This window comes from Scyliorhinus canicula, chromosome 20 (genome assembly GCF_902713615.1).
Source record: "Scyliorhinus canicula chromosome 20, sScyCan1.1, whole genome shotgun sequence".
NCBI lineage: Eukaryota > Metazoa > Chordata > Chondrichthyes > Carcharhiniformes > Scyliorhinidae > Scyliorhinus > Scyliorhinus canicula.
The window spans coordinates 70,383,908-70,407,096 of NC_052165.1; the positions used below are offsets into that span (position 1 = coordinate 70,383,908).

General features: G+C 47.8%; 1 protein-coding gene across 8 annotated transcripts in view; it reads right to left on the reverse strand.

Annotated features, from left to right (window-relative positions):
• Positions 1-23,189, reverse strand: part of pphln1 (periphilin 1) — a 213,147-nt gene that overhangs the window by 176,573 nt on the left and 13,385 nt on the right. For 5 of the 8 annotated variants that reach the window (XM_038780842.1, XM_038780839.1, XM_038780841.1 and 2 more), the window contains exons 3-4: positions 13,331-13,534; positions 8,011-8,072 (exon numbers count right to left, since the gene is read on the reverse strand). In XM_038780842.1, coding sequence (XP_038636770.1) covers positions 8,011-8,072; positions 13,331-13,534 — 266 coding nt within the window. Of the gene's footprint in view, positions 1-8,010; positions 8,073-13,330; positions 13,558-23,189 lie in introns of all 8 variants that reach the window. The other 3 variants (XM_038780846.1, XM_038780845.1, XM_038780844.1) reach the window with 2 other exon arrangements.

Consider the following 23,189-nt stretch of genomic DNA (forward strand, 5'->3'; position numbering starts at 1 on the left):
TGCAAAATTATAAAAAGTGTTAAATCTACTGACAGACAAGTCCGCAACCAGAGGACACAGATTTAGAATAATTGGGCAAAGGATTGGTGGTAGAATAATTGTGGTGATTTGGAATACATGCCTGAAAGGGAAGCAGATTTAAGAGCAACTTTCAAAAGGTAATTGGATAAACCTGTAAAGAAAACATAGCAAGGCTGAAAAAGAGCATGGGATAGGGACAAATGGAGTAGATGACTCAAATAACCAGTAGAGTCATAATGGAATGATAGGCCTAGTTCTATGCTATAAGCTTCTGTAATTCTATTCAAGACAGAAAGTTTATAATTCAGATTAAGAAGTTGAATTTACTGCAGTAATGCCCTCGCTGACAAGATGAAACCTTATGATAAAAGAATATATACAAACTTGGCTCGCATAGATTTGAGATGAGTACCCACTTCAAGTAATGCCTGTATGCTCTATGTATGTATGTAAAACCACGAGGTTCAATATATTATGCCAACTTTAAATCACTCATTAAGGATAAAAGGAACTCTAGCATGTAGATAAGAAACTATCCACAGGCCCCCAATTACTGGCATCTTTTTAAAAAAAATAATTTTTATTGGATTTTTTTTTACAGAAAATATAAAATATAACAATGAAATGCAACAAAATAACCCATAACAATTGTAACACCCCCATACCGTATCAATGCATGTATCATATCCCCCCCACCCCCCAACCTCAACAAGAGAACTTAAAAATAAATTAAAATTAAATAAACAAACATAGTCATCGTCTCCCCCCCCCCCCCCCCCCCCCCCAAGGTTGCTGCTACTACTGTCCCAGTACCCTATCGTTGAGCCAGAAAGTCGAGGAAAGGTTGCCACCGCCTAAAGAACCCTTGTACCGATCCTCTCAGGGCGAATTTGACCTTCTCTAGCTTAATAAAACCCGCTATGTCATTGATCCAGGTCTCCACGCTCGAGGGCCTCGCATCCTTCCATTGTAGCAAAATCCTTCGTCGGGCTACTAGGGACGCAAAGGCCAGCACACCGGCCTCTTTCGCCTCCTGCAATCCCGGCTCCACCCCAAACCCAAAAATCGCGAGTCCCCATCCTGGCTGGACCCTGGATCCCACCACCCTTGACACCGTCCTCGCCACCCCCTTCCAGAACTCCTCCAGTGCCGGGCATGCCCAGAACATATGGGCATGGTTCGCTGGACTCCCCGAGCACCTGACACATCTGTCTTCAGCCCCAAAGAACCTACTCATCCTCGTCCCAGTCACGTGGGCCCAGTGCAGCACCTTGAATTGGATGAGGCTAAGCCGCGCACACGAGGAGGAAGAATTAACCCTCTCCAGGGCATCAGCCCATGTCCCGTCCTCGATCTGTTCCCCCAGTTCCCCCTCCCACTTAGTTTTCAGCTCCTCTACTGACGCCTCCACCACCTCCTGCATAACATTGTAGATATCAGATATCTTCCCCTCTCCGACCCAGACCCCCGAAAGTACCCTGTCACTCATCCCCCTCGCGGGAAGCGAAGGGAATCCCTCCACTTGCCGTCTAGCAAATGTCTTTACCTGCAGTTACCTGAACATGTTTCCCGGGGGGAGCCCAAATTTCTCCTCCAACTCCCCCAGGCTCGCAAACCTCCCATCAATAAACAGGTCCCTCAGCTGTCTGATGCCAGCTCTGTGCCAACCCTGAAATCCCCCATCAATGTTCCCCGGGACGAACCTATGGTTCCCCCTTAACGGAGCCTCTATCGGAGCCCCCCACTTCTCCCCTATGTCGCCTCCACTGCCCCCAAATCTTGAGGGTAGCCGCCATCACCGGACTCGTGGTATACCTCGGAGGAGGGAGCGGCCACGGCGCCGTTACTAGGGCCCCCAGGCTTGTATCTCCACAGGACGCCCTCTCCATCCGTTTCCATGCTGCCCCCTCCCCCTCCATCACCCGCTTGCGCACCATCGACACATTGGCCGTCCAGTAGTACCCCGAGAGATTGGGTAACGCCAGCCCCCCCCATCTCTACCCCGCTCAAAGAAGACCCTCTTCACCCTCGGGGTCCCATGTGCCCAAACAAAGCTCATGATGCTGCTGGTCACCCTTCTAAAAAAGGCCCTAGGGAAAACACTGGAAGAGGAACAAGAACCTCGGGAGAACCGTCATTTTGACGGACTGCACTCTACCCGCCAATGATAGCGGCACCATGTCCCACCTTTTAAATTCCTCCTCCATCTGCTCCACCAGCCTGGTAAAATTAAGCTTATGGAGAGTCCCCCAACTCCTGGCCACCTGCACCCCCAGATATCTGAAACTCTTCACTGCCCTCTTAAACGGGAGCCTCCCAATTCCCTCCCCCTGATCTCCCGAGTGTACTACAAATACCTCGCTCTTGCCTAAATTTAACTTATAGCCCAAGAAGCCCCCAAATTCCGCTAACAGCTCCATCACCCCCGGCATTCCCCCTTCTGGGTCCGCCACATACAGGCCGTCCACATACAGCGATACCCGATGTTCCTCCCCACCCCGCACCAGACTCCTCCATCTCCCCGACTCCCTCAACGCCATAGCCAGAGGTTCAATCGCCAGTGCAAAGAGCAAGGGGGACAGGGGGCACCCCTGCCTGGTCCCACGGTAGAGCCTAAAGTTCTCCAATCTCCTTCCATTTGTAACTACACTCGCCATCGGAGCCGTGTAGAGCAGCCTCACCCATTTGATGAATCCCTCCCCAAATCCGAACCACTCCAACACCTCCCACAGGTACCCCCACTCAACTCTATCAAACGCTTTCTCTGCATCCAGCGCCGCCACCATCTCCGCCTCCCCTCCACTGCCGGCATCATGATAACATTTAGCAGTCTCCGCACATTAGTGTTGAGCTGCCGTCCCTTGATAAATCCTGTCTGATCTTCGTGTATCACCCCTGGCATACAATCCTCTATCCTGGTGGCCAGGATTTTCACCAGCAACTTGGCGTCAACATTGATGAGCGAGATAGGCCTGTATGATCCACACTACAATGGGTCCTTATCCCGCTTTAGGATCAGAGAGATCAGTGCCCACGACATCGTCGGGGGCAAATCCCCCCCCCCCCCCCCCCATGCCTCATCAGCCAGAATCCCCACATCCAGGCGCCAGAGCGGGCGCTGGTCCCGCGCCTCCCCCATCTCCAGATCAACCCAGTGCGGAGCATGGTCTGAAATCGCTATGGCCGAATACTCGGCATCCTGCACCCTCGGGATCAATCCCCTGACCTGATCAATCAGGACGAAAAAAATCTATTTGGGAATAAACCCTATGGATATGAGAGAAAAAGGAATACTCTCATGCTCTCGATCTCCCAAACCTCCAGGGATCCACCCCTCCCATCTGGTCCATGAATCCCCTCAGTACTTTGGCCGCCGCCGGTCTCCTACCCGTCCTTGAACTGGACCAGTCCAGTGGGGGATCCAGCACTGTGTTAAAGTCTCCCCCCATGACCAGGCTGCAGCATTCCAAATCTGACCTGCTTGGCATGCAGCACCGCCTTCGTCCGGTTGAACCCGGCCCGCCGCTTAGCCACCTCCGCACTCCAGTCCTGGTAGATTCTCACTACCGAATTCTCCCACTTGATGCTCCTCTCTTTCTTGGCCCAGCGCAGCACACATTCCCGGTCGCTGAATCGATGGAACTGCAGCAGCACCGCCCTCGGGGGCTCATTTGCCTTAGGCCTCCTGGCCAGCACTCGGAGCTCCCTCAAGCTCCAGGGGCAAATGGAAGGACCCCGCCCCCATCAACGAGCTCAACATCGTGGTCACATACGCCGGGAGATCCGACCCCTCCAGCCCCTCCGCCAGGCCCAGGATCCTCAAATTCTTTCGCCTCGTGCGAACGTCCAGCTCCTCCAAGCGGTCTTGCCACTTTTTGTGAAGTGCCTCGTGCAACTCCACTTTCCCCACGAGGACCACGGCCTCCTCCTCCCTCTCAGCGGCCTGCTGCTGCAACTCCCGAATGGACGCCTCCTGGGTCCCAAGCAGCTTGTTGGTAATCGCATTCAGGGAGTCCAGCAGCTCAGCCTTCAGCTCCGCAAAACAGCGCAGAAGAGAGGCCTGCTGCTCCTGCGCCCACTTCCACCAGTCCTCAGGTGTTCCGCCGGCCGCCATTTTGTCCTTCTTCCCCCGCTTTTCTTGGGGAGCTGCTGCAGCTTTTTCCTTTGCCCCACTCCAGGTGAGCACCATAAATTATGGGGAATGCTCCTCTAGACACCTTCCCCCACCGGGATTCGTCGAAACAGCGCCGTTTGGGGCCCTGAAATCGGCCCAAAAGTCCTTAAGTAGCGGAGCTGCCGAACGTGCGGCTTAGCTCCGCATAGCCGCAACCAGAAGTCTCCAATTACTGGCATCTTAATGTCCATTCAATTACATGTTGTCAAGAACTGGCAGGATTTTCATTAATAGTAAGAGTTAATTTAAAATGCTCCCAGGTAGGATACTGGGACTATGTAAAACTTTTAAGTCTAATTACGTGCCAACTGCCGTGTAACTGGAGGTGTAAAAAAGATTAAGCACTTGTTTGGAAATCACACAACCAAACTGTATTTAACAGCTTATATTGATATGAAGGCAAAGCTATTCAATTACAATACAGGAATAGAACTCAGGTATAAGATATCTGGCAACAGTACATTGTTACAATTGCAAGATTTTATAAAGTGGCAATGTTTTAAATTGTTCACTTTAATTTAAGAAAAAAAAAGAAAGCCCTGGTTGCCTTGGGGACAAACCCCAGGTCGGAATGCTTAGAGAAATAAAAGCACCATTTTTCACACCCTGACACAAGAGGGGTGCAGCTGGTATCTCTAGAAACAGAATCAACACCTCAGACATCCTGCCTGAAGGGGTGGGGTGGGGGGATAAACTGTGACCCTTGAGATAGGGTCCTTGGGAGGGAAGGGGAGTTGAAAAAAGACAGAGGCCCTATATGGAGGTGGAGGACAGGTCATAAAATAGAAGACATAGGTCTTGGGAGGTGGGTGGGGAGGGGTGAAAAGAGGTGGGTTTCTGTTCAAAGGCGCAGAACTGGTGGAGATACATGAACTAAGGATCTGTCAGAAGGTCCCATATAGGATGTACAAGCAGTAAGTTATTCGGCCCGTTGAATCTTCCCCACCATTCAATGAGATCATAACGGATCTGATACGATGATCCTCAAATCCACTTTCCTACCTTATCCCCCAAAACCCTCGATTCCCTTACTGGGTAAAAATATGTCTATTACAGCCTTTAACATACTTGAAGGCCCAGCCTCTAGAATCTTCTGCGGAAAGTATTTCACAGATTGACTGCCCTCAGAGAGAAGAAATTCCTCCTCATGGGTGACCCCTTATTCTGAAATTAGACTCTCCTACAAGAGAAAACAACCTCTCAGCATCAATCCTGTAAAGCCCCTTGAGAATCCTATGTATCAATAAGGTGGCCTCTCATTCTTCGAAACTCCAGTGAGTTCAGGCCCAATGCTGAATCTCTCCTCAGAAGAAAATCCCTCCACACCTGGGATGAACCTAGAGAACCTTCTCTACATGACATAGGCATCCTCCCTCTCCTACTGCAAGTTCCCCTCCAGCCTGGAGCAGATGCCCAAACCTGAGCATCTGGCAGATAACACAGCAACCTTTTCATGTGAAAGTGCCTTTAAGAATTGGATGTTTAAGAAATGTAGCTTTAAGAAATGAAGCTGATCATATTACCAAAGTGATGTCACAGGAGGGGGGGGGGGGGGGGAGCTGAACTCACTTCTGCTTTTTGGGAGTTTTAGTTTCAGTTTGAAGAAAGCTTGGGTGTGGCTGTGAGCTCCATTGCTGGTGATCTCTGCCATGAAGGACTATCTCTTAATCCTTTGGTGAAATCGGAATTGCAAAAATGTCTCAGTACTGAATATAAATCTAATGTGCTTCTGTTTGAAGGATTTGTTAAGTCTTTTGGATGTGTAAAGGAACAGTTTGCAGGATTGGGTAGTGTATTCTTTTCAGGGTCATCTTTGAAGTAAGGGGTGTTAAGAGATCCACTGTTTATTTAAAAGGTTAATTGGAGTTCATGGAATAAACATTGTTTTGTTTTAAAAACCACGTGTCCATAATTGTAATACAATGCTTCAAAAGCAACAATCTATTAAAGGTGGGGGTTGGTAGAACTCCATGATACATTTTGGGGTTCTGAAAACACCTCTCCCATAACAACCTGGACTCTCTCTCTTTGCTACAGAGAACAGTTTGACTCCATTATATGTGCTCCCACCACTTGCGTGGCTTCCCGTACCACAATGCCATGGTCAGCCAGCTCATCCATCCTGCACCCTCATCCAAACAAGTTTGGTTTTTAAAAATAAATTTAGAGTACCCAGTTATTTTTTTCCCCAATTAAAAGGGGTAATTTAGCATGGCTAATCCACCTAACCAGCACATCTTTGGGTTGTGGGGGTGAAAGTCCACACGGACAGTGACCCAGGGCCGGGATCGAACCTGGGTCCTCAGCGCCGTAAAAAGCAGTGATAACCACTGTGCCGTGTGCCGCCCCATCCAATCAAGTTGAAAGAACTTCAAACCCGAGGACAGCACGGTGGAGTAGTGGTTAGCACTGCTGCCTCACGGCACCGAGGTCCCAAGTTGGTTCCCGGCCCTGGGTCACTGTCCGTGTGGAGTTTGCACATTTTCCCCGTGTTTATGTGGGTTTCAACCCCACAACCCAAAGATGTGCAGGGTAGGTGGATTAGCCACACCAAATTTCCCCTTAATTAATTGGAAAAAATGAATTGGGTACTCTTAATTTTTTTTTTAAAATTAAGAACTTCAAACCTGTTGTCAATTGAGAAGCTAACACTCCTGCCCCCTGGGTCCCCTTACCTGTCTCAATTGCAGTCACACCCTCTCGTCTCTCACCACTTTCCAAACCAGAAGGTTATATTCTCGTGAAACAAAGTGTCCATTTAAAACTTTCATCCTCCCTGGTGTGTTGAAGTGTCTGCACCTCAGTCTCCAGCTGAATGACTGAGCTGAAGCTCCTCAAGTCACAGACACTTACTGCAGACATACTGGGCTGGATTCTCCGTCGGCGGGATCCTCCCCTTCGCCGGCAGCACATTCGCACCCACAGATTTTCCAATGGCGTAGGGGTGCCCACAATGGGAACCCCACTGGCTGGCTGCCGGAAAGGAGGATCCCGCTGCCGCCAGGGGCACAACGCACCAGAAAATGGTTGCGGTGGGACCGAGAGTCCCACTCATTTTCCTTGGATAACACCAGCATCCATGAGCTCCCACATGCCCTACATCCATGATTTCTCACATGCCACTAGAAGTCAGTTTGATGAGACTCAGAAGATTGAGTGAAGGGACCCTCAAAAGGAAGACACGCCCTGACATGGCAGGGAGAAGGAAGCTTGCTAAAACACCAGGAGGGATTTGGTCTTTCTATACAAAGTTACATATTTGCTGAGATAAAGCATAAACATGGCATGCAGTTTTCAGTTGTGTTAATTCATTAATAAGGAAAGTAATGTTTCTAGTTCAGTGCATCAGTTGTCTACTAAGTAATACTGAGTCAATGTCGGTTTTAGTTTGTTTGCTACAGTAAAAGCTTTCAAATATGAAATATAAAGCAATGCTTTCTGTCAATAGGTGGACAATTCATCTCTCTTAAAAGTTATAAATAACAGTATGCTTTTGAAAATCTAGGGTTTTGGTCATCTCGGATCCTACAAATATTTAGAGTATGAAACAGATTAGGAATGTCCCAATTACAATATTCTTATCTGAAGAAGTTTTTGTCTAAAGAAGTTGGTTTTTAAATATGCATTTCCCTCTGAAACTTTTGTAAAGAAGCAAACCCACCACGATGCAATTAGGAAAAGAAATTGAAGTTCAAATCTTATGTTCCAGATAACTAACTATTTGCATTTATAACTGGACAAATCAGTTTAGTATTCTTCTACTATTATTACTGCTAAGGACAAACCAGCCAGGAAGTACTGCTTTCTTCACCTACCTGTAATCAGGTGGTCTATTTCCAGGATGCTCCTCTCTGGGCCATCTGGAACTTTCATCATCCTGGATGAATTTTAACACAGAAAGAAAGATTTAAAAATCTAGAACATCATGGCCTGAACTTGAAATAAATTTCAAAGCATGATAGACAATCAGAATAATTTAAACCCAAATAACAGATAGGTTTGGGTTGAACGCCATGTTAAAATATAAACATTTCGAACCGCCCCACTTCCACCTTTAACAAAAGAGGGGCAGTCAACCGGCTTTTCAATCAGAAAGGTGGGTTCCTCATTTAAATACTTTTCTGGAGCTCATGCATTTGCATTCCTTTTCCAACATTTAAACGGGCTGGCTCTCCAAGGCTTTGAGAAGCTCGTTTTGAAGGGAGGCGATGAATGCTGGATGGAACAGAACAAGTGCTTTTCTCTCGGGTTTGGAGTAGAGACTTTCCTATGTTATTCCCAGGCCACAATCTTCTTCACAGTCACCTTCTGTGAACTTCTCTACCTGCACGTTATCACTGCACAATTATTTTATGCTAAATATTATTTATATTTCCGGTGTTCTCACCAACATCCCATCCCATCTCCCCAAACTGCAATTGTCCCAGGCACCTTCCACCAAGTACCTTCTGATTCAATCTCTCCCTCCTCTACTCTCCTAGTCTGCAGCCTGATGCCATAGGTTTACTTGCCTGACAAACTGCCGGTCTCTCAATCTGGCTGGCTTCGGCCAGAAAACATTTTCCAAAACCTGTTATGTCATACTATTAAAGTTGGTAGACCTGGGGAACACTCAGTTATGTTTCCCATCTCCTACCATTTTCTTGATGTGGAAATGATGGTGTTGGACTAGGGCGAGCACAGTAAGAAGTCGTACAACACCAGGTTAAAGTCCAACAGGTTTGTTTCGAATCACTAGCTTTCGGAGCACTGCTCCATCCTCAGGTGAATGAAGAGGTGGGTTCCAGAAACATTTATACAGACAAAGTCAACAATGCAATATGATTCCTTCTTGTTTAGAGCATAGTTTCTCTCAGCTTCGGTAAGCGTCCCTGATGCAGATGCGATGGCGTGCGCCGACCCGTCGTCCATTTGATTGGCGAGGACAGCACCAACCCCGTGGGGGAGAAGCATCGCACGTCAGCAGTAGGAGTTTAGATGGGTCAGTAGCTTGGAGGACAACAGTTGCTGCTTAACCCTTGCGAAAGCGGTGTCCTGCGTCTGGTCCCATTTCCACTGTTACCCCTTTTTTTTTTAAACAGACAGTGGAGTGGGGCTAATAGTATAGTCAGATTCAGGACAAATTTCCAGTAATAGTTCACAAGGCCTAAAAATGAGCGATGTTCCATCGGCCCGCTGGGTACCGGGGCCTTCCAGATCGCCTGTACTTTCTCCATGGGGCACAATCCATAGTGGTCCACGCAGTAGCCCAGGCAAGTGACCTCGATTGCATTGAAAACACCCTTCTCCCTCTGGAGGTGAACGGCAGCCTCCTGAAATCGAAAGACGACTTCGGCCAGATTATCCAAATGTTCCCAGTCAGACGAGCCTGTAATCAAACCATCATCCAGGTAACCACCACGCGTGAGAGCCCACCCCAGGATGTTCTCCATCACCCTCTGGAAGATAATGCATGCTGAGGAAATCCCAAAATGCAGTCAGGTTTTTCATACAATCCACGGTGTGTTTATGGTCACAAACCCCCAGGATTCTGGGGCCAAACTCAGCTGGGAGGTACGCATGGTTCATGTTCATTTCCTTGTGCTTAGCAAACAAGTGAACTATTTGAGGGACGGCATAGCAGTCTAGTCAAGAAGCAGTCATTTTGTAGTCGTCACCTAGGTCTACGGAACCATCAGACTGTGTGATGAGCTGACCGGCGCTGCAAAAATTAGCAAATTGGATGAGTTATGTGATTTTCAAGCCCTTGAGCCCGTAAATCTCAGCGTCCACTTTAGGCCACAAAGCATAAGGGACCGGTCGAGCACAAAAGAAAAGCACGTGCCATAGGGTTCATGCAGGCCAGGGCCTCCTTTATGGTACCCAAACCATTCTGGAAAACGGGCAGAAATCTCGCCAGAACACCTTCAGGCTCGTGCAGGTTATTTGACCGGGACCATTGAGGTGCACGATTGCCTGGGGTTCCCCCGTATAATGGCAAGGCGGTCTTTTTTGTCTCAATGGGTCAATGTTTGGAGGCCGGATCTGATCTGATTGAAAGTGGCAGCTGATCACCAGTATCACCGTCCCAATATAGAGTTCCATCCGAACTGAATGTCCATTTACTTGCAGGGCAATCTGAAATCGAGGCAACTCGTGGTGATGCCATTCAGTGAAACGGTTGGTGGGAACTGTCGTTGTCCTCCATGTCGTGAGTTTGGCAGTCAGGCCTAGCGGCACGAGGTGGTCCCTCATTGTGTCGTGGGCTCTCAGTCTCTGCACCCAGCGGTTGCTAGTCGGTATCCATACTCTGGACTGACTTGGTAGGGGGAAATATACGGTGACACTCCGGGTCCCGGTGGCAGCGGCCAGTCGTCCCACTATCGGAGGATTGCTTCCTCAGCTGAGCGGGATTTGAACGGCAGACATTTAGAATAGAAAAGTTACATCACAGAAGGAGGCAACTGAGCCCATCTTGCGCATGCCAGCCAGAGGATACCCATATGCCCTTTCTAATGCTTTCTTCCTGCACCCGATCCACAGCCCTGTAGATTAGAACACTTAAGGTGCAGATTCAAGTACTTTAACAAAAACAGTTCAGGGTCTCTGCCTCCACCACCAATAGGGGAGTGAATTCCAGACTCTCATTACCCCCTGTATAAAAATGTTCCTCGTGTCCCCTCTACACTTTGTGCCTCTTATCTTGAATCTATGTCCCCTGGCTCCAGAATTCTCTACCAAGGGAAACAATTTTGTTCTGCCCATCCTATGTCTTCCCCTAATAAATTTGTGCACCTTAATCAAGTCAGCCCTCAGCCTTTATTCCAAGGAAAATAACCCTACCTATCAAATCTCTCTCCGTGACTTTTCTAGCCCTGGCATCATTCTTGATAACCACCTCTGCACTCTCTCCAGAGCAATAACATCCTTCCTGTAATGTGGTGACCATAACTGCACACAATACTCCAGTTTTGGCAGCCTGGGATCAGCACCACCATCCCCTGGAGTCCCTGGACCCCTTGCTCAGCACTCTCGTGGGAGATAGCGGTCTCTACTGCACGCTGTCAATCCGGCCAAAGGTTTTTTCTGTGTATTTATATAGTGGATTTCACATATTAAGCAGTCGCATAGGGACTCATCGAGCGTGGTGCCGAACTCTCAGGTTTTGGCTAACTTTCTTAATCTGACCAAGAAGTCACTCGTAGATTCGGCTTGGACCCGAGTGGCCGTCTGGAAGCGGAACCGCCAGACAATTAGCGGCGGCTTGAAATCAAAATGCTCCCCAAACAGGGCCACTAAAGCGGCAAAAACCACAAATCCAGCATACCTGGGTGGATTAGGCTTCTGATGAGGCTAGAGGCAAGTCCCACACACGCCGATAACATCATCACTATCTGTCTATTATCCCCGATGATTCTGTTGGTGCAAATGAAATACTGCATATGCTCAACATATTGCGACCAATCATCAGTACCTGCATTAAATGGTTCCAATTTCCCAATATCCGGCATTTCGGCTGGCGGATTGAAGGCCTCCTGAACCCTCGGTTAAATGGGGCTGGCGCATAGTACTTGGTGCCAATGCCAGCTCCACTTCTCGTCGCCAGAATCCGCCAAAGCAGCACACATGAAACAGCATACAAACTCTCCACTCTCTGAAGAGTCTCCCTTCTCGACCTGCGCCTAGGTCAAGGGTTTTATACTAGCGAGGGCTCCCCTTGTTAAGGGCAAACCCTAGCCCCATTACTAGGAAGGTTCGTATTCCGTGGAAGTCACGGGGAATCAGAATATCCTTATTCCTTGACCTCCGTAAGGGTTATAACAGTTGCGAAAGAGAACACTGTAGTAGCAGAACTCAGACTTTTCAGCACCTAAGAGATCGGTGGAACTCGCTTCGATTGGTTGGCTGGAGGCCAATGAATTTGCCAAAAAGCACTGTTCTGCCCGATGAAAGGTGGCGATTGGATCCTGCCCGAGTGGCATGATTTTCAGAGAGCCAGGGGAAGAACAGTTGGATTCCTGTAGAAAGATGCTGCTTTCTCTCCTCGTGTTTTGCCTGTCTTGTGTGTACACAGTGTGGGACGCAATTAAGTGGGGAAGGTTAGGAATATGATAATTAACCTGTTGTATTTGTTGCATGGTTCATTATAGTTATTAATAGACGTAATTGTGATTAAATTTACAAACCTCGTGATTGCAGTTATTGGGCAACTAAGGACCAAAGACTTTGGGTGTTTTTCTAAAAATTATTTATTAATAAATAATGGCAACGCCGTGTCAAGTGGGGCTAAAATTGACCGTACACTATCCCGGGGGTGTCATGCCCAGGTAGTACCCTTACTACTTTGTGTGTGTGTGGGTTATTTATTTTATAATTGGAGAAACACCCCACCAGTGTTATGTTCTGGGACCCACCCCTTACATTTTTCTATGCTCATCAATTTATAAATATGGCAGCAGAACCCACCAAAGCTACCCTCTGCTTTTCCTGTCCAAGATGTCTTTGCACCCAAAGGAAATAAAGTAGCGATCAAAATTTAAACTAAAAAATGAACAGAGGAACAATGCCCTGGAACGCACATTGAAGTACTTCTGAAGTTTATTTACCTGTTATCATGTCAAAAAATAGAGAGATGTACATTAGTACAGATAAATAAGAGCTTAAAAGGGCGGCACGTGGCACAGTGGTTAGCATTGCTGCCTATGGCGCAGAGGACCCGGGTTCGAATCCCGGCCCTGGGTCACTGTCAGTGTGGAGTTTGCACATTCTTCCCGTGTCTGCATGGGTCTCATCCCACAACCCAAAGGTGTGCAGAGTAGGTGGATTGGCCATGCTAAATTGCCCCTTAATTGGAAAATAAATAATTGGATGCTCTAAATTTTTTTTAAAAAGGAAGAGCTTAAGGAGATATTTAAAGAAAGGATGCCATCAATCATCACCATGACCATCCAAACCAAATTTTGGTGAAAATAAATTGCAACATGGTTCACCTTTTACATGACACAATTGCAAAGCATGCTGACTAAACAAAGCATAGGGATCATAGAAACTATAGATTTACTAAAAAAAACTCCAGGTATTAGTATATTTATTGTTCGTTCATTTTGAAAAACCAAGCAGGGGTTGGGGAGGCGGATAGAAAAGGATCATCTTTACCCAGGAGCCAGTTTTGGGTGATGGATCAAACCTTCGGCCATATCCATAATCCCGACTATCAGCAGAATAACCTCGATACTCCTCAGAATGGTTGTAATAATTATATTCACGGCTTGTGCTTCCTCCTCTTCCTCCGTCACCACCGTGGTCATAATCCTGTCTCCTCGGCATCACTTGCACGGTTCTTTGAAATTCAGGTACATCCTAGGAAATAAGGTTCAAAGTAACTGTGGCACAATACCACAAAGAGGTGACTTAATAGAGGCATACAAAATGATCAGACGGTTAGATAGGGTGGACAGTGAGAGCCTTCTCCCGCGGATGGAGGTGGCTAGCACGAGGGGACATAGCCTTAAATTGAGGGGTAATAGATATAGGACAGAGGTCAGAGGTAGGTTTCTTACGCAAAGAGTGGTGAGGCCGTGGAATGCCCTACCTGCAACAGTAGTGAACTCGCCAACATTGAGGGCATTTAAAAGTTTATTGGATAAGCATATGGATGATAATGGCATAGTGTAGGTTAGATGGCCTTTAGTTTTTGACTTCCCATGTCGGTGCAACATCGTGGGCCGAAGGGCCTGTACTGCACTGTATCGTTCTATGTTCTATAGTAATATTATATTGTCACAGAGAATTTTTTCTCAACTTATACACACATTGCTGAAGAATATAAATCTAATAACATATTAAAGCAAATGAAACATCAATAATTAAAAATTCTGACTGCTATTTTTGTAAAACATTTTAACTTATGGACAATCAGTAATTAACCAGCTTTGCCATACTGGCAGAGAACAAATGAGTTAACTAAAATTGAGTGCCGGGGAACTATTCAATAGAGGAGAGAAATTTGGCTCATTCGTGCTCACTCAGTCCTAGCAGTGGTCACTGGACAACAATCAGAAATTAAGAGTTTGCCTTATTCTTCATGTTGTAGAGATACTGACGCCAATTTTTATGTATCCTGAATTAAAGCGACTCCAACATTGGTTATCAGCACTGACCAAATGTGGAACTAGCTGTGCAAATCAGTTCTGAACCGTGCAGACATTTATATCATCTCTCCCCACCCGAGTTTCATTAAGAAAAGGCTGACACTGGTTTATTGTGGGTAGAATCCAGTCACATAACAAAATTCTCCACTTACTACCAGCATAAAATTAGAAGCAAGTCCCTATTGACTGGCATGTGGATAAAGGTCTGCAGTGAGAGATCCCCAGTTTCCAGAACTTATGATAACAGTTATGTTCTGTGTCTGCCAATCTTCTCGAATACTTATCTTCAATTGTGCATGGGATTAACCAGGCAATATAGGCTGCATTATGAAAAAGATGAATGGGAGCTTATACTCACACACAGAGCAGACCACGTATGATGTAGCAAGTGATGAACAGAAATGGGTCTCTGGCAAAATGAATGAAGTATGAAGCTGTTTTCAAGCTAAAAGTTGCAAGACTTGGTAACTCGTTAAATAACTGTGCTGCAGTGAGAGAATTTACTATTCGTGAAAAAACTAGTGCAATGATGTTAGGAGGAAGAAATGCTAATGAAGATGTCCCAAACCATCAGTATCGAGCCCAGCCACCAGCCTGACTTTGAGAAGCATGTATTTGACTTGGTCCTCAAAAATCAGCAGAATGGTTACAACATTACTGGAAATGCAATGTGTATATACGCACTTAAGGAGCCAAATCAAACCCCAGCAAAGATTTCAGAACAACTGCCACTTAGTATAGCCATTTTAAGGTACGAAAGTCTAGTGTGGGAGAAGAGAATTATTGCTCAGAAACTGCCAAAAGCCCGCTACACCAAAATTACCAGTTTCTGGCAATTCTTCAGACAGTGGCAAAAACACACGCACGTATTAAGTTATACTGGCAACGTGGATGAAACACCGATGAACTTCAAAATGCCCAGCAGCTGAATTGTAGAGTGTAAAGGTTCAAAAACAGTTCTTTTTAAAAGAAATTTCAAGTACCCAATTCTTTTTTTCCAATTAAGGGGTAATTTTAGCGTGGCCAATCCACCTACCCTGCACATCTTTGGGTTGTGGGGGTGAAATCCATGCAGACACAGGGAGAATGTGCAAACTCCACAAGGACAGTGACCTGGGGCCAGGATCGAACCCAGGTCCTCAGCCATGAGGCAGCAATACTAACCTTTGTGCCACCTTTGTGCCTTACCTTTGTACTAAGTACTAACCTTTGTGCCTTAGCAGTTCTTAGAAAAACGACAAGACATGAAAAGGCAAGATTCACAGTGGTACTGGTGTGCACGACTGATGGAATGGAATTAAAGTCTATGGTAATTTTCGTTTTTTAAATTTCTGAATTAAAAAAAATTAATTTAGCGGACCCAATTCTTTTTTTCCCCCCCTAATTAAGGGGCAATTTAGCATGGCCAATTCACCTACCTTTGGGTTATGGGGGTGAGATCTACACAGATACGGGGAGAAAACTCCACACGGACATGTGACCCGGAGCCGGGTGCTCGGCGTTTTGTGACAGCAGTGCAAACCACCGAATCATAGTGCCACCTGTCTATGATAATTTTTCAAACACAAAACCATGAACGTCCCTGGAGGGGCTTTTGTGCATCCACATGACAATGACTGAATGAAGAGGATGGGGTGAACTTATAGATTGTTAATGTGTGCAATAGATGTTAATAGGCTTATTATAAAGAATGCAGCTGAATAGATTTTAATAGGCTTATTATAAAGAATGCAGCTGAATAGTGTGGGACATGTCTGGTCAGCCATGATCTTATTAAATGGCAGGCATGAGGGAATGAATGGTCCACTCCTTTAAAAAAATTTTTTTTTTTTTTTTTTTTTTTAAAAGAGTACCCAATTATTTTTTTCAATTAAGGGGCAATTTAGAGTGGCCAATCTACCTATCCTGCACATCTTTGGGTTGTGGGGGTGAAACCCACGCAGACACGGGGAGACGGTCCACTCCTCCTTAATCATATCCCATATAACTGATGAAATTGACGACTTCCGGTGACATCATGTATGGGGAGGATGCTCACTAGGCAGCTCCCAGCAGGATTCGTACATTAGAGCCCTATTCGCCCATTCGTATTTTCGCATAAAAACGTTTCTTGTGGAGTTAAAGGATCCTTAAGCCGTTCCAATTCCAACAAAAAAAGGGAATAAACGACCAACAGAAAGCACCTTGTCAACCGATTTGGAAGAGTCGTGCAGCAACTCAGTGGGAAAAATGGGGGAGGCTCCGACGACGTCAGCGACTTCACCGATAACAGCGGACATGCTGGCTAGTGTACAAGCCGAGGAATTGACGCCCGCTTTGACAAACAGTGGAAATTGATAGTAGAGAACTTGCGCAAGTCATTCGAGAAAGCCCTGGGCCCTGTGTGGGTGAAACTGGAAAAACTGCTATAAATCGGTGAAAGCATGGCGAGGTGCTAGAAGGTATGAAAAAAAGCACTGACGTGACACTGAATCGCTTGCTTCGATGGGAGCAGAAATAGCGTTGGTGAGAACAGGAGGTTGAAGGCCAAGGTCAACGACCTTGAGAATCGTTCTCGGAGGCAGAACCCGAGAGCCATCGGGTTGCCGGAGGGGATAGAGAGCCTAAATCCTACTACACATTTTGCACAAATGTTGGGGCCCGGTAAAAAGGTTGAGATTTTTGCTCAGCTAAAGAATCAAAGTGCTGATATGGCGTTTTTGCTGGCGACCATTTGTGGGTAAAAGGACCAGATCAGACTGCGGAAGGGGTGGGTGAAACGAAAACCATTTGGGCTTTGATGGACGGGCCCGAGGTGCAGCGATTTTAGTTAATAAATGGGTTCTTTTCCAGCCACTAGGACCATGGCAGATCTCAATGGTAGCTTGGTGGGTCTTTACCAGGTACGTTGGTGGTACTGGTAAATGTCTACGTGGCAAAATGGGATGATGTGGCATTCGTTAAAAGAATGTTAGCTTCCATCCCTGACCTGGATATGCACCAACTGGTCTTTGGAGGAGACTTCAATTGTGTATTAGATCCTAAGCTAGATCATTCCAGGCCTAAATCATTTGCTTTCACATGGGTGGCTCAGGCTCTCTGGGTCTTTATTTGGGGGTGGGGGTGGGGGGGGGGGGGGGGGGGGCAGTCCAACAGCGGTTTTTGCACCCAAAAGGATAAGGACTGTGTCCTTTGCCATGTGCCTAAGTATATTCCAGGATTGACAACATCTTAATGGGTGGGTTCCTTCTACCTTAAGTGTGGGCAGCAGAATGTTCTGCGATTGCAATCGGACCATGCGTCACATTTCTTGGACTTGGCGCTGGGGACAGATTCTAATCAGCGCCCACCATGGAGGCTGGATGTAGCACTGTTGGCGGACAGAGGGTTTTGTGAACACGTCCACAACCATCAATAGGAACGGCTCTCCCTCCACACTGTGGAATGCCCTTAAACCAGTTGTACAGGTGAGGTAATCTCCTATAAGACGCATTTATATAGTTCAGTGAGGGTGGATGAGATCCTGGAAACAGATCGCAGATATTCGTCTGACCCTGCCCCGGGGTTGCTTGCAAACAGGAAGAAGCTGCAGACGTAGTTTAACCTGTTGTCCACGGGGAAGGCGGTGAGCTCGTTCTGGCACTCAAAGGTTTTTTTTTTTTTTTTTTTAAATGGAGTATGGGGAAAAAGGCCAACCTCTTTTAGCCCACCAGCTGAGATGGCAGGTGGCAGTTTGGTTTTCGCCCGGAGTAAGCCAATGCGGTTTTTGATACTTTTTTTTTTAAAAACAGGAATCTCTATAGGTCAGTGCCCTGGGAGAATAGTTCAGCCACGTTGGCATTCTTAGATGGGCAGTCCATTCCCTTTGTGATGAGAGAGAAAGACAGGAGTTGGGCGTCTCCAGTGAGTCTGGAAGAAGTATTGAAGGGCATTGGATTGATGAACTTCTTGAATGACACAGCTGGAAAGGGGGTGACGATGGTGGACATCCGAGGGTGAGCTGGCCCAAGAAGAGATATGATTGATTGGCAGTGGAGGGGGGGGGGGGGGGGGGGGGGGGTGTGTGTGTGTGTCAGGCTGGTCATGTGGATCGTGAGGGGGGCTGAATGGGCCAGTCAAACAATCATGTGCGTTCATGCACCTGGAGGAGTCTGAAGGCGGAGGTGTTCTTTTTTTTAAACAAACGCATTTAAAGATAGGGGGTCAGAAGGCTGAGGAAATGAGGGGGTCAGAAGGCTGCCAAAAATGATGGTTAGAGCAGGTGTTCCATTTGGGATTGGACATGACGACGAAGGAGTGGCGGTGTTGGTAAACAAACGGATGGTGTTTGAGGTGGGGAACATTGTGTCAGATTCCACCGGGGGGAGGGGGGGGGGGGAGATTGTGATGGTGAGTGGGAAGCTGGAGGGGATGCCGGTGGTTTTGGTAAATGTCTATGCTCCAAACTGGGACAATGTGGTGTTTATGAGTGCTGGGGAAGATTCTGGAGGGGGAAATAGTACACACTGCTGCCATTGTGCATCGGTGGCAGGGGTAGAAATCAAACGGGTGCTTTGTCTTGGATGGTGTTGAGTCTCAGTGTTGTTGGAGCTGTAATTATCTAGGCAAGCATCACACTCCTGGACAGGCTTACGGAGTCAGGAAGCAAGTTGTTCACCGCAGGACCTGCTCTTATAGCCACAGTATTTATTTGGCTAGTCCAATTAAGTTTCTGATCAATGGTAACCCCAGGGTGTCGATGGTGCGGGATTCAGCGATGATGATGCCATTGAATGCGAAGGAGAGATGGTTAGATCCTCTCTTGAAGATGGTCATTACATGGTACTTGTGTGGTGCGAATGTTTCTTCCACATGTCAGCCCAAGCCTAGATACTATCAAAGTTGCCACATTTGGAGATGCACTGCTTCGGTATTTGAAGAGTTGCAATTGGTGTGAACATTGTGCAGCCATCTGTGAACATGCCAATTCTGATCTTACGATTGAAGAAAGGTCATTGATGAAGAAGCTGAAGATGGTTAGGCCGAGGACACCACCTTGAAGAGCACTTGTAGTGATATCCTGGAACTGAGGTGATTGGTCTCCAACAATCACGATCATCTTCGCTTGTGCCAAGTATGACTCCAACCAGCAGAGAGTTTTCCACCTATTCCCATCAACTCCAATTTGGCTAGGGCTCCTTGATGCCATACTGTCAAATGTTACTTTGATGTCAAGGACAGTCAGCACGGGCAGCACGGTAGCGGTTAGCACAACTGCTTCACACACCAGGGTCCCAGGTTCGATTTCCGGCTTGGATCACTGTCTGTGCGGAATCTGTACATTCTCCCTGTGTGTGCGCGTGGTTTTCCTCCGTGTGTGCTCGTTTCCTCCCACAGTCCAAAGATGTGCAGGTTAGGTGGATTGGCCATGCTAAATTGCCCTTAGTGTCCAAAATTGCCCTTAGTGTTTGGTGGGGTTACTGGGTTATGGGGATAGGGTGAATGTGGGCTTGAGTAGGGTGCTCTTTCCAAGAGCCGGTGCAGACTCAATGGGCCGAATGGCCTCCTTCTGCACTGTAACTTCTATGACAGTCACTCTCACCTTACCTGTGTTCAGCTCTTATATCCAAGTCTGGAGCTGAGTGACCCTGGCGCAATCCAAACTGAGCATCCGTGAGCAGGTTATTGCTGATCGCGCTGTTGACGACCCCTTCCATCACGTTCTGATAATCAAGAATATACCGTGGTGATGGTTATTGGTTGGGTTAGATTGGTTCCTTTTTTTGCAGAATATTCCACATTGCTGGGTAGATGCGGGTTACAGCTGTATTGGGGCAGCTTGTCTTGGAGCACGTCAAGCTCTGGAGCACGAGTCTTCAGTACCATTGTCAGAACATTGTCAGGGCCCATAGCCCTTGCAGTTTCCAGGGCCTTCAGTCTTTTAAAGTATCACATGGGAGTGAATTAAATTGGCTGAAGACGAACATCTGTGATGCTGGGTACCTTCGTAGGAGGTCAAGGTAGATCATCAGCTCAGCACTCCTCGCTGAAGGTCATTGCGAATGCTTCAGCCTGATCTTTTTCACCGATACGTTGGGCTCCTCCATCATCGAGGATGGGGATATTTGTGGACCCTCCACCTTCAGTGAATCACTTAATGTCCACCACTATTCACAGCTGAATGTGGCAGGACTGCGGAGCTTAGATTTGATCCATTGGTTGTGGAATTACTTAGCTCTTTCTATTACTTGCTGTTTGGCACAGAACCAATCCTGTGTTGCAGCTTCATCAGGTTGACAGCTCAGTTTAGGCATGCCTGGTGTTGCTCTTGGCATGCACTCCTGTACTCTTCATTGAACCAGGGCTGATCCCTTTTTGTTGTAATGGCAGAATGGGGGATATGCTTGCCATGAGTTTACAGATTCTGGCAGAGTACAATTCTGCTACTGATGGCTGGCAGCAACTCAAAGATCCCAGTCTTGAATTGCTGGATCTGTTTAAAGGAAATGCACAGTGCTAGTGCCACACAACACAAAGGAGGTTATCCTCCATGAGAAGGCAAGATCATTTCTCCACGAGGACTGTCCGGTGGTTACATCAAACAAAACCATAAAACATTGTAGCAGAAGTAGGCCATTCAGTCATTCAATTAGATCATGGCTGATCCCTTTATTCCCTTATGATTAATAATCTGTCTAATTGCAGCTTTAAACAAATGACACAGGTTCAACAATTCTCTGCGGCAAAGAATTCCAGATTCACTATCCTCCGAGAAAATAAATTCCTCCTCATCTGTCTTTATGCCTCTGGTTCTAGACTCTCCCCTAGGGGAAGCATCCTCTCAGCATTAACACGGTCAAGCTAACTGAGACTCTTGCGTCTCAATCAGGTCGCTTCTCATTCTTCTAAACTCCAATGAGTACAGACCCAACCTACAATCTCTCCTCATAAGAAAATACCTCCATGGACTTCCGGTGGCGGCGATGTACGAGTGAGCCGCACATTCGTTGGGCTCTCACTCCGGCGGGGCTGAACAGCTGATTCCCCGCGATAATGGGACCACGGGGGCGGCAAAAAGGCTGCCGGGAACAGAAGAGGAGAGCGGGCTGCAGCAGATGGAAGTGTGGGAGGCCAGCAGGTGAGGAAGAAAGAGAGAGAGAGACAAGGAGGAAGCTGACCTGAAGGGTAAGATGGCGGACCCACGGACCTTCCTTCCTCCAGGACAAAGGGGAAAAAAAGTTTGGAGTTGCTGAGGAGGGACAGCTTGGACCCACTTCAGATGCCCAGGAGGTAAAATTCAAGGAGCTGGGCGAAGGAAAGCGGCAGCGAAGGCGCTGAGGAGCAGGCTGCGGCACATGGAACAGCGGGATTCCAGAAGGCAGAAGAAGAAGGAGAAAAAGGGACAGAGACAAGGACCTGAAGAAAATTACCTGGGACCTAAGATGGCGGACACACGGACCCCGGACTCAGCAATCCAGCTGGCGCTGGATAACATGCTCCAGGTAATGAAGTCCAGTTTTGAAGCACTGAAGCGGAACGGCTTGGACCCAATCCAGAAAGCGGTGGATCAGCTGAACCAGAGGCTGGACGCCCAGGATGTTAAAGTTAAGGAGCTGGGAGAGGCGGTGGAGGAGCAGGCGGATGCGCAAACGGTTGCAGCGCTAGAAGTGGACGGCCTGAAAGAGCGGCAGAGAAGACTGCTGGACAGAGTGGAGGAGCTGGAGAATAGAGTCCGCAGGAACAATCTGAGGATGGTCGGCCTCCCGGAGGGGGCGGAGGGAGCTGATGCTGCAGCGTTTGTAGCAGACCTGCTGAAGCAGCTGATGGGGGCCGAAGCCTTTCCGCGACCGCTGGAGCTGGAGGGGGCACACAGAGTGCAGGCAAGGCAGGGGCGGCCGGGTGGACTGAATGGGCCGGTTAAGAGGGCGCGGGTGTTCGCGCACTTGCGGGCCCTGAGGGCGGACGTAATTATGTTGCAGGAGACACATCTGAAAGTGTCAGACCAGACCAGGCTAAGGAAGGGCTGGATTAGCCAGGTCTTCCACTCGGACTTGGACTCGAAGTCCAGAGGGGTGGCAATCATGATCAACAAGCGCGTGCAATTTGAGGCAGAGGGCATATCCGCAGACAGGGGGGGGCAGATACCTGATGGTACGGGGCAGACTGGAGGGGAGAAGAGTGGTGCTGGTGAATATAAATGCCCCGAACTGGGATGACGTGGACTTCATTAAAAGAGTGCTGGGGAAGATCCCGGACTTGGATTCTCGCAGGCTAATAATGGGAGGGGACTTTAACATGGTCCTTGACCCGACTTTGGATCGGTCGTGTCCCAGAACGGGTAGACTCTCAGCAATGGCAAGGGAGCTGAAAGGGTTTATGGAGCAAATGGGGGCAGTGGACCCCTGGAGAGAGGGACAGCCAACAGGAAGGGGCTACTCGTTTTACTCGCACGTCCACAAAGTATATTCCAGGATAGATTTCTTTGTACTAAGCAGGGACTGTATGGGGGAGGTAAAGAACACGGAATACTCAGCAATTACCATTTCAGACCATGCCCCGCATTGGGTGGACCTGCAGTTCGGGGGAGCGAGCTATCAACGCCCGCAATGGAGGCTAGATGTGGGACTGCTGTCGGAGGAGGGGATCTGCGAGAGGCTTCGGAAATGTATAAAAAATTACCTGCAAGTGAATGACACTGGGGAGGTCTCAGCGGCGACCGTGTGGAGGGTGCTAAAGGCAGTAGTGCGGGGGGAGCTGATTTCAATTGGGGCCCACAGAGCCAAGGCAGACCGGGCAGAGATGGATAGATTGGTCAGGGAAATGGGTCGGATAGATGAAGAGCACGCGGAGTCCCCGGGGGAGGTTTTACTCAGGGAGAGGCAGAGACTACAGGCGGAACTGGGGGC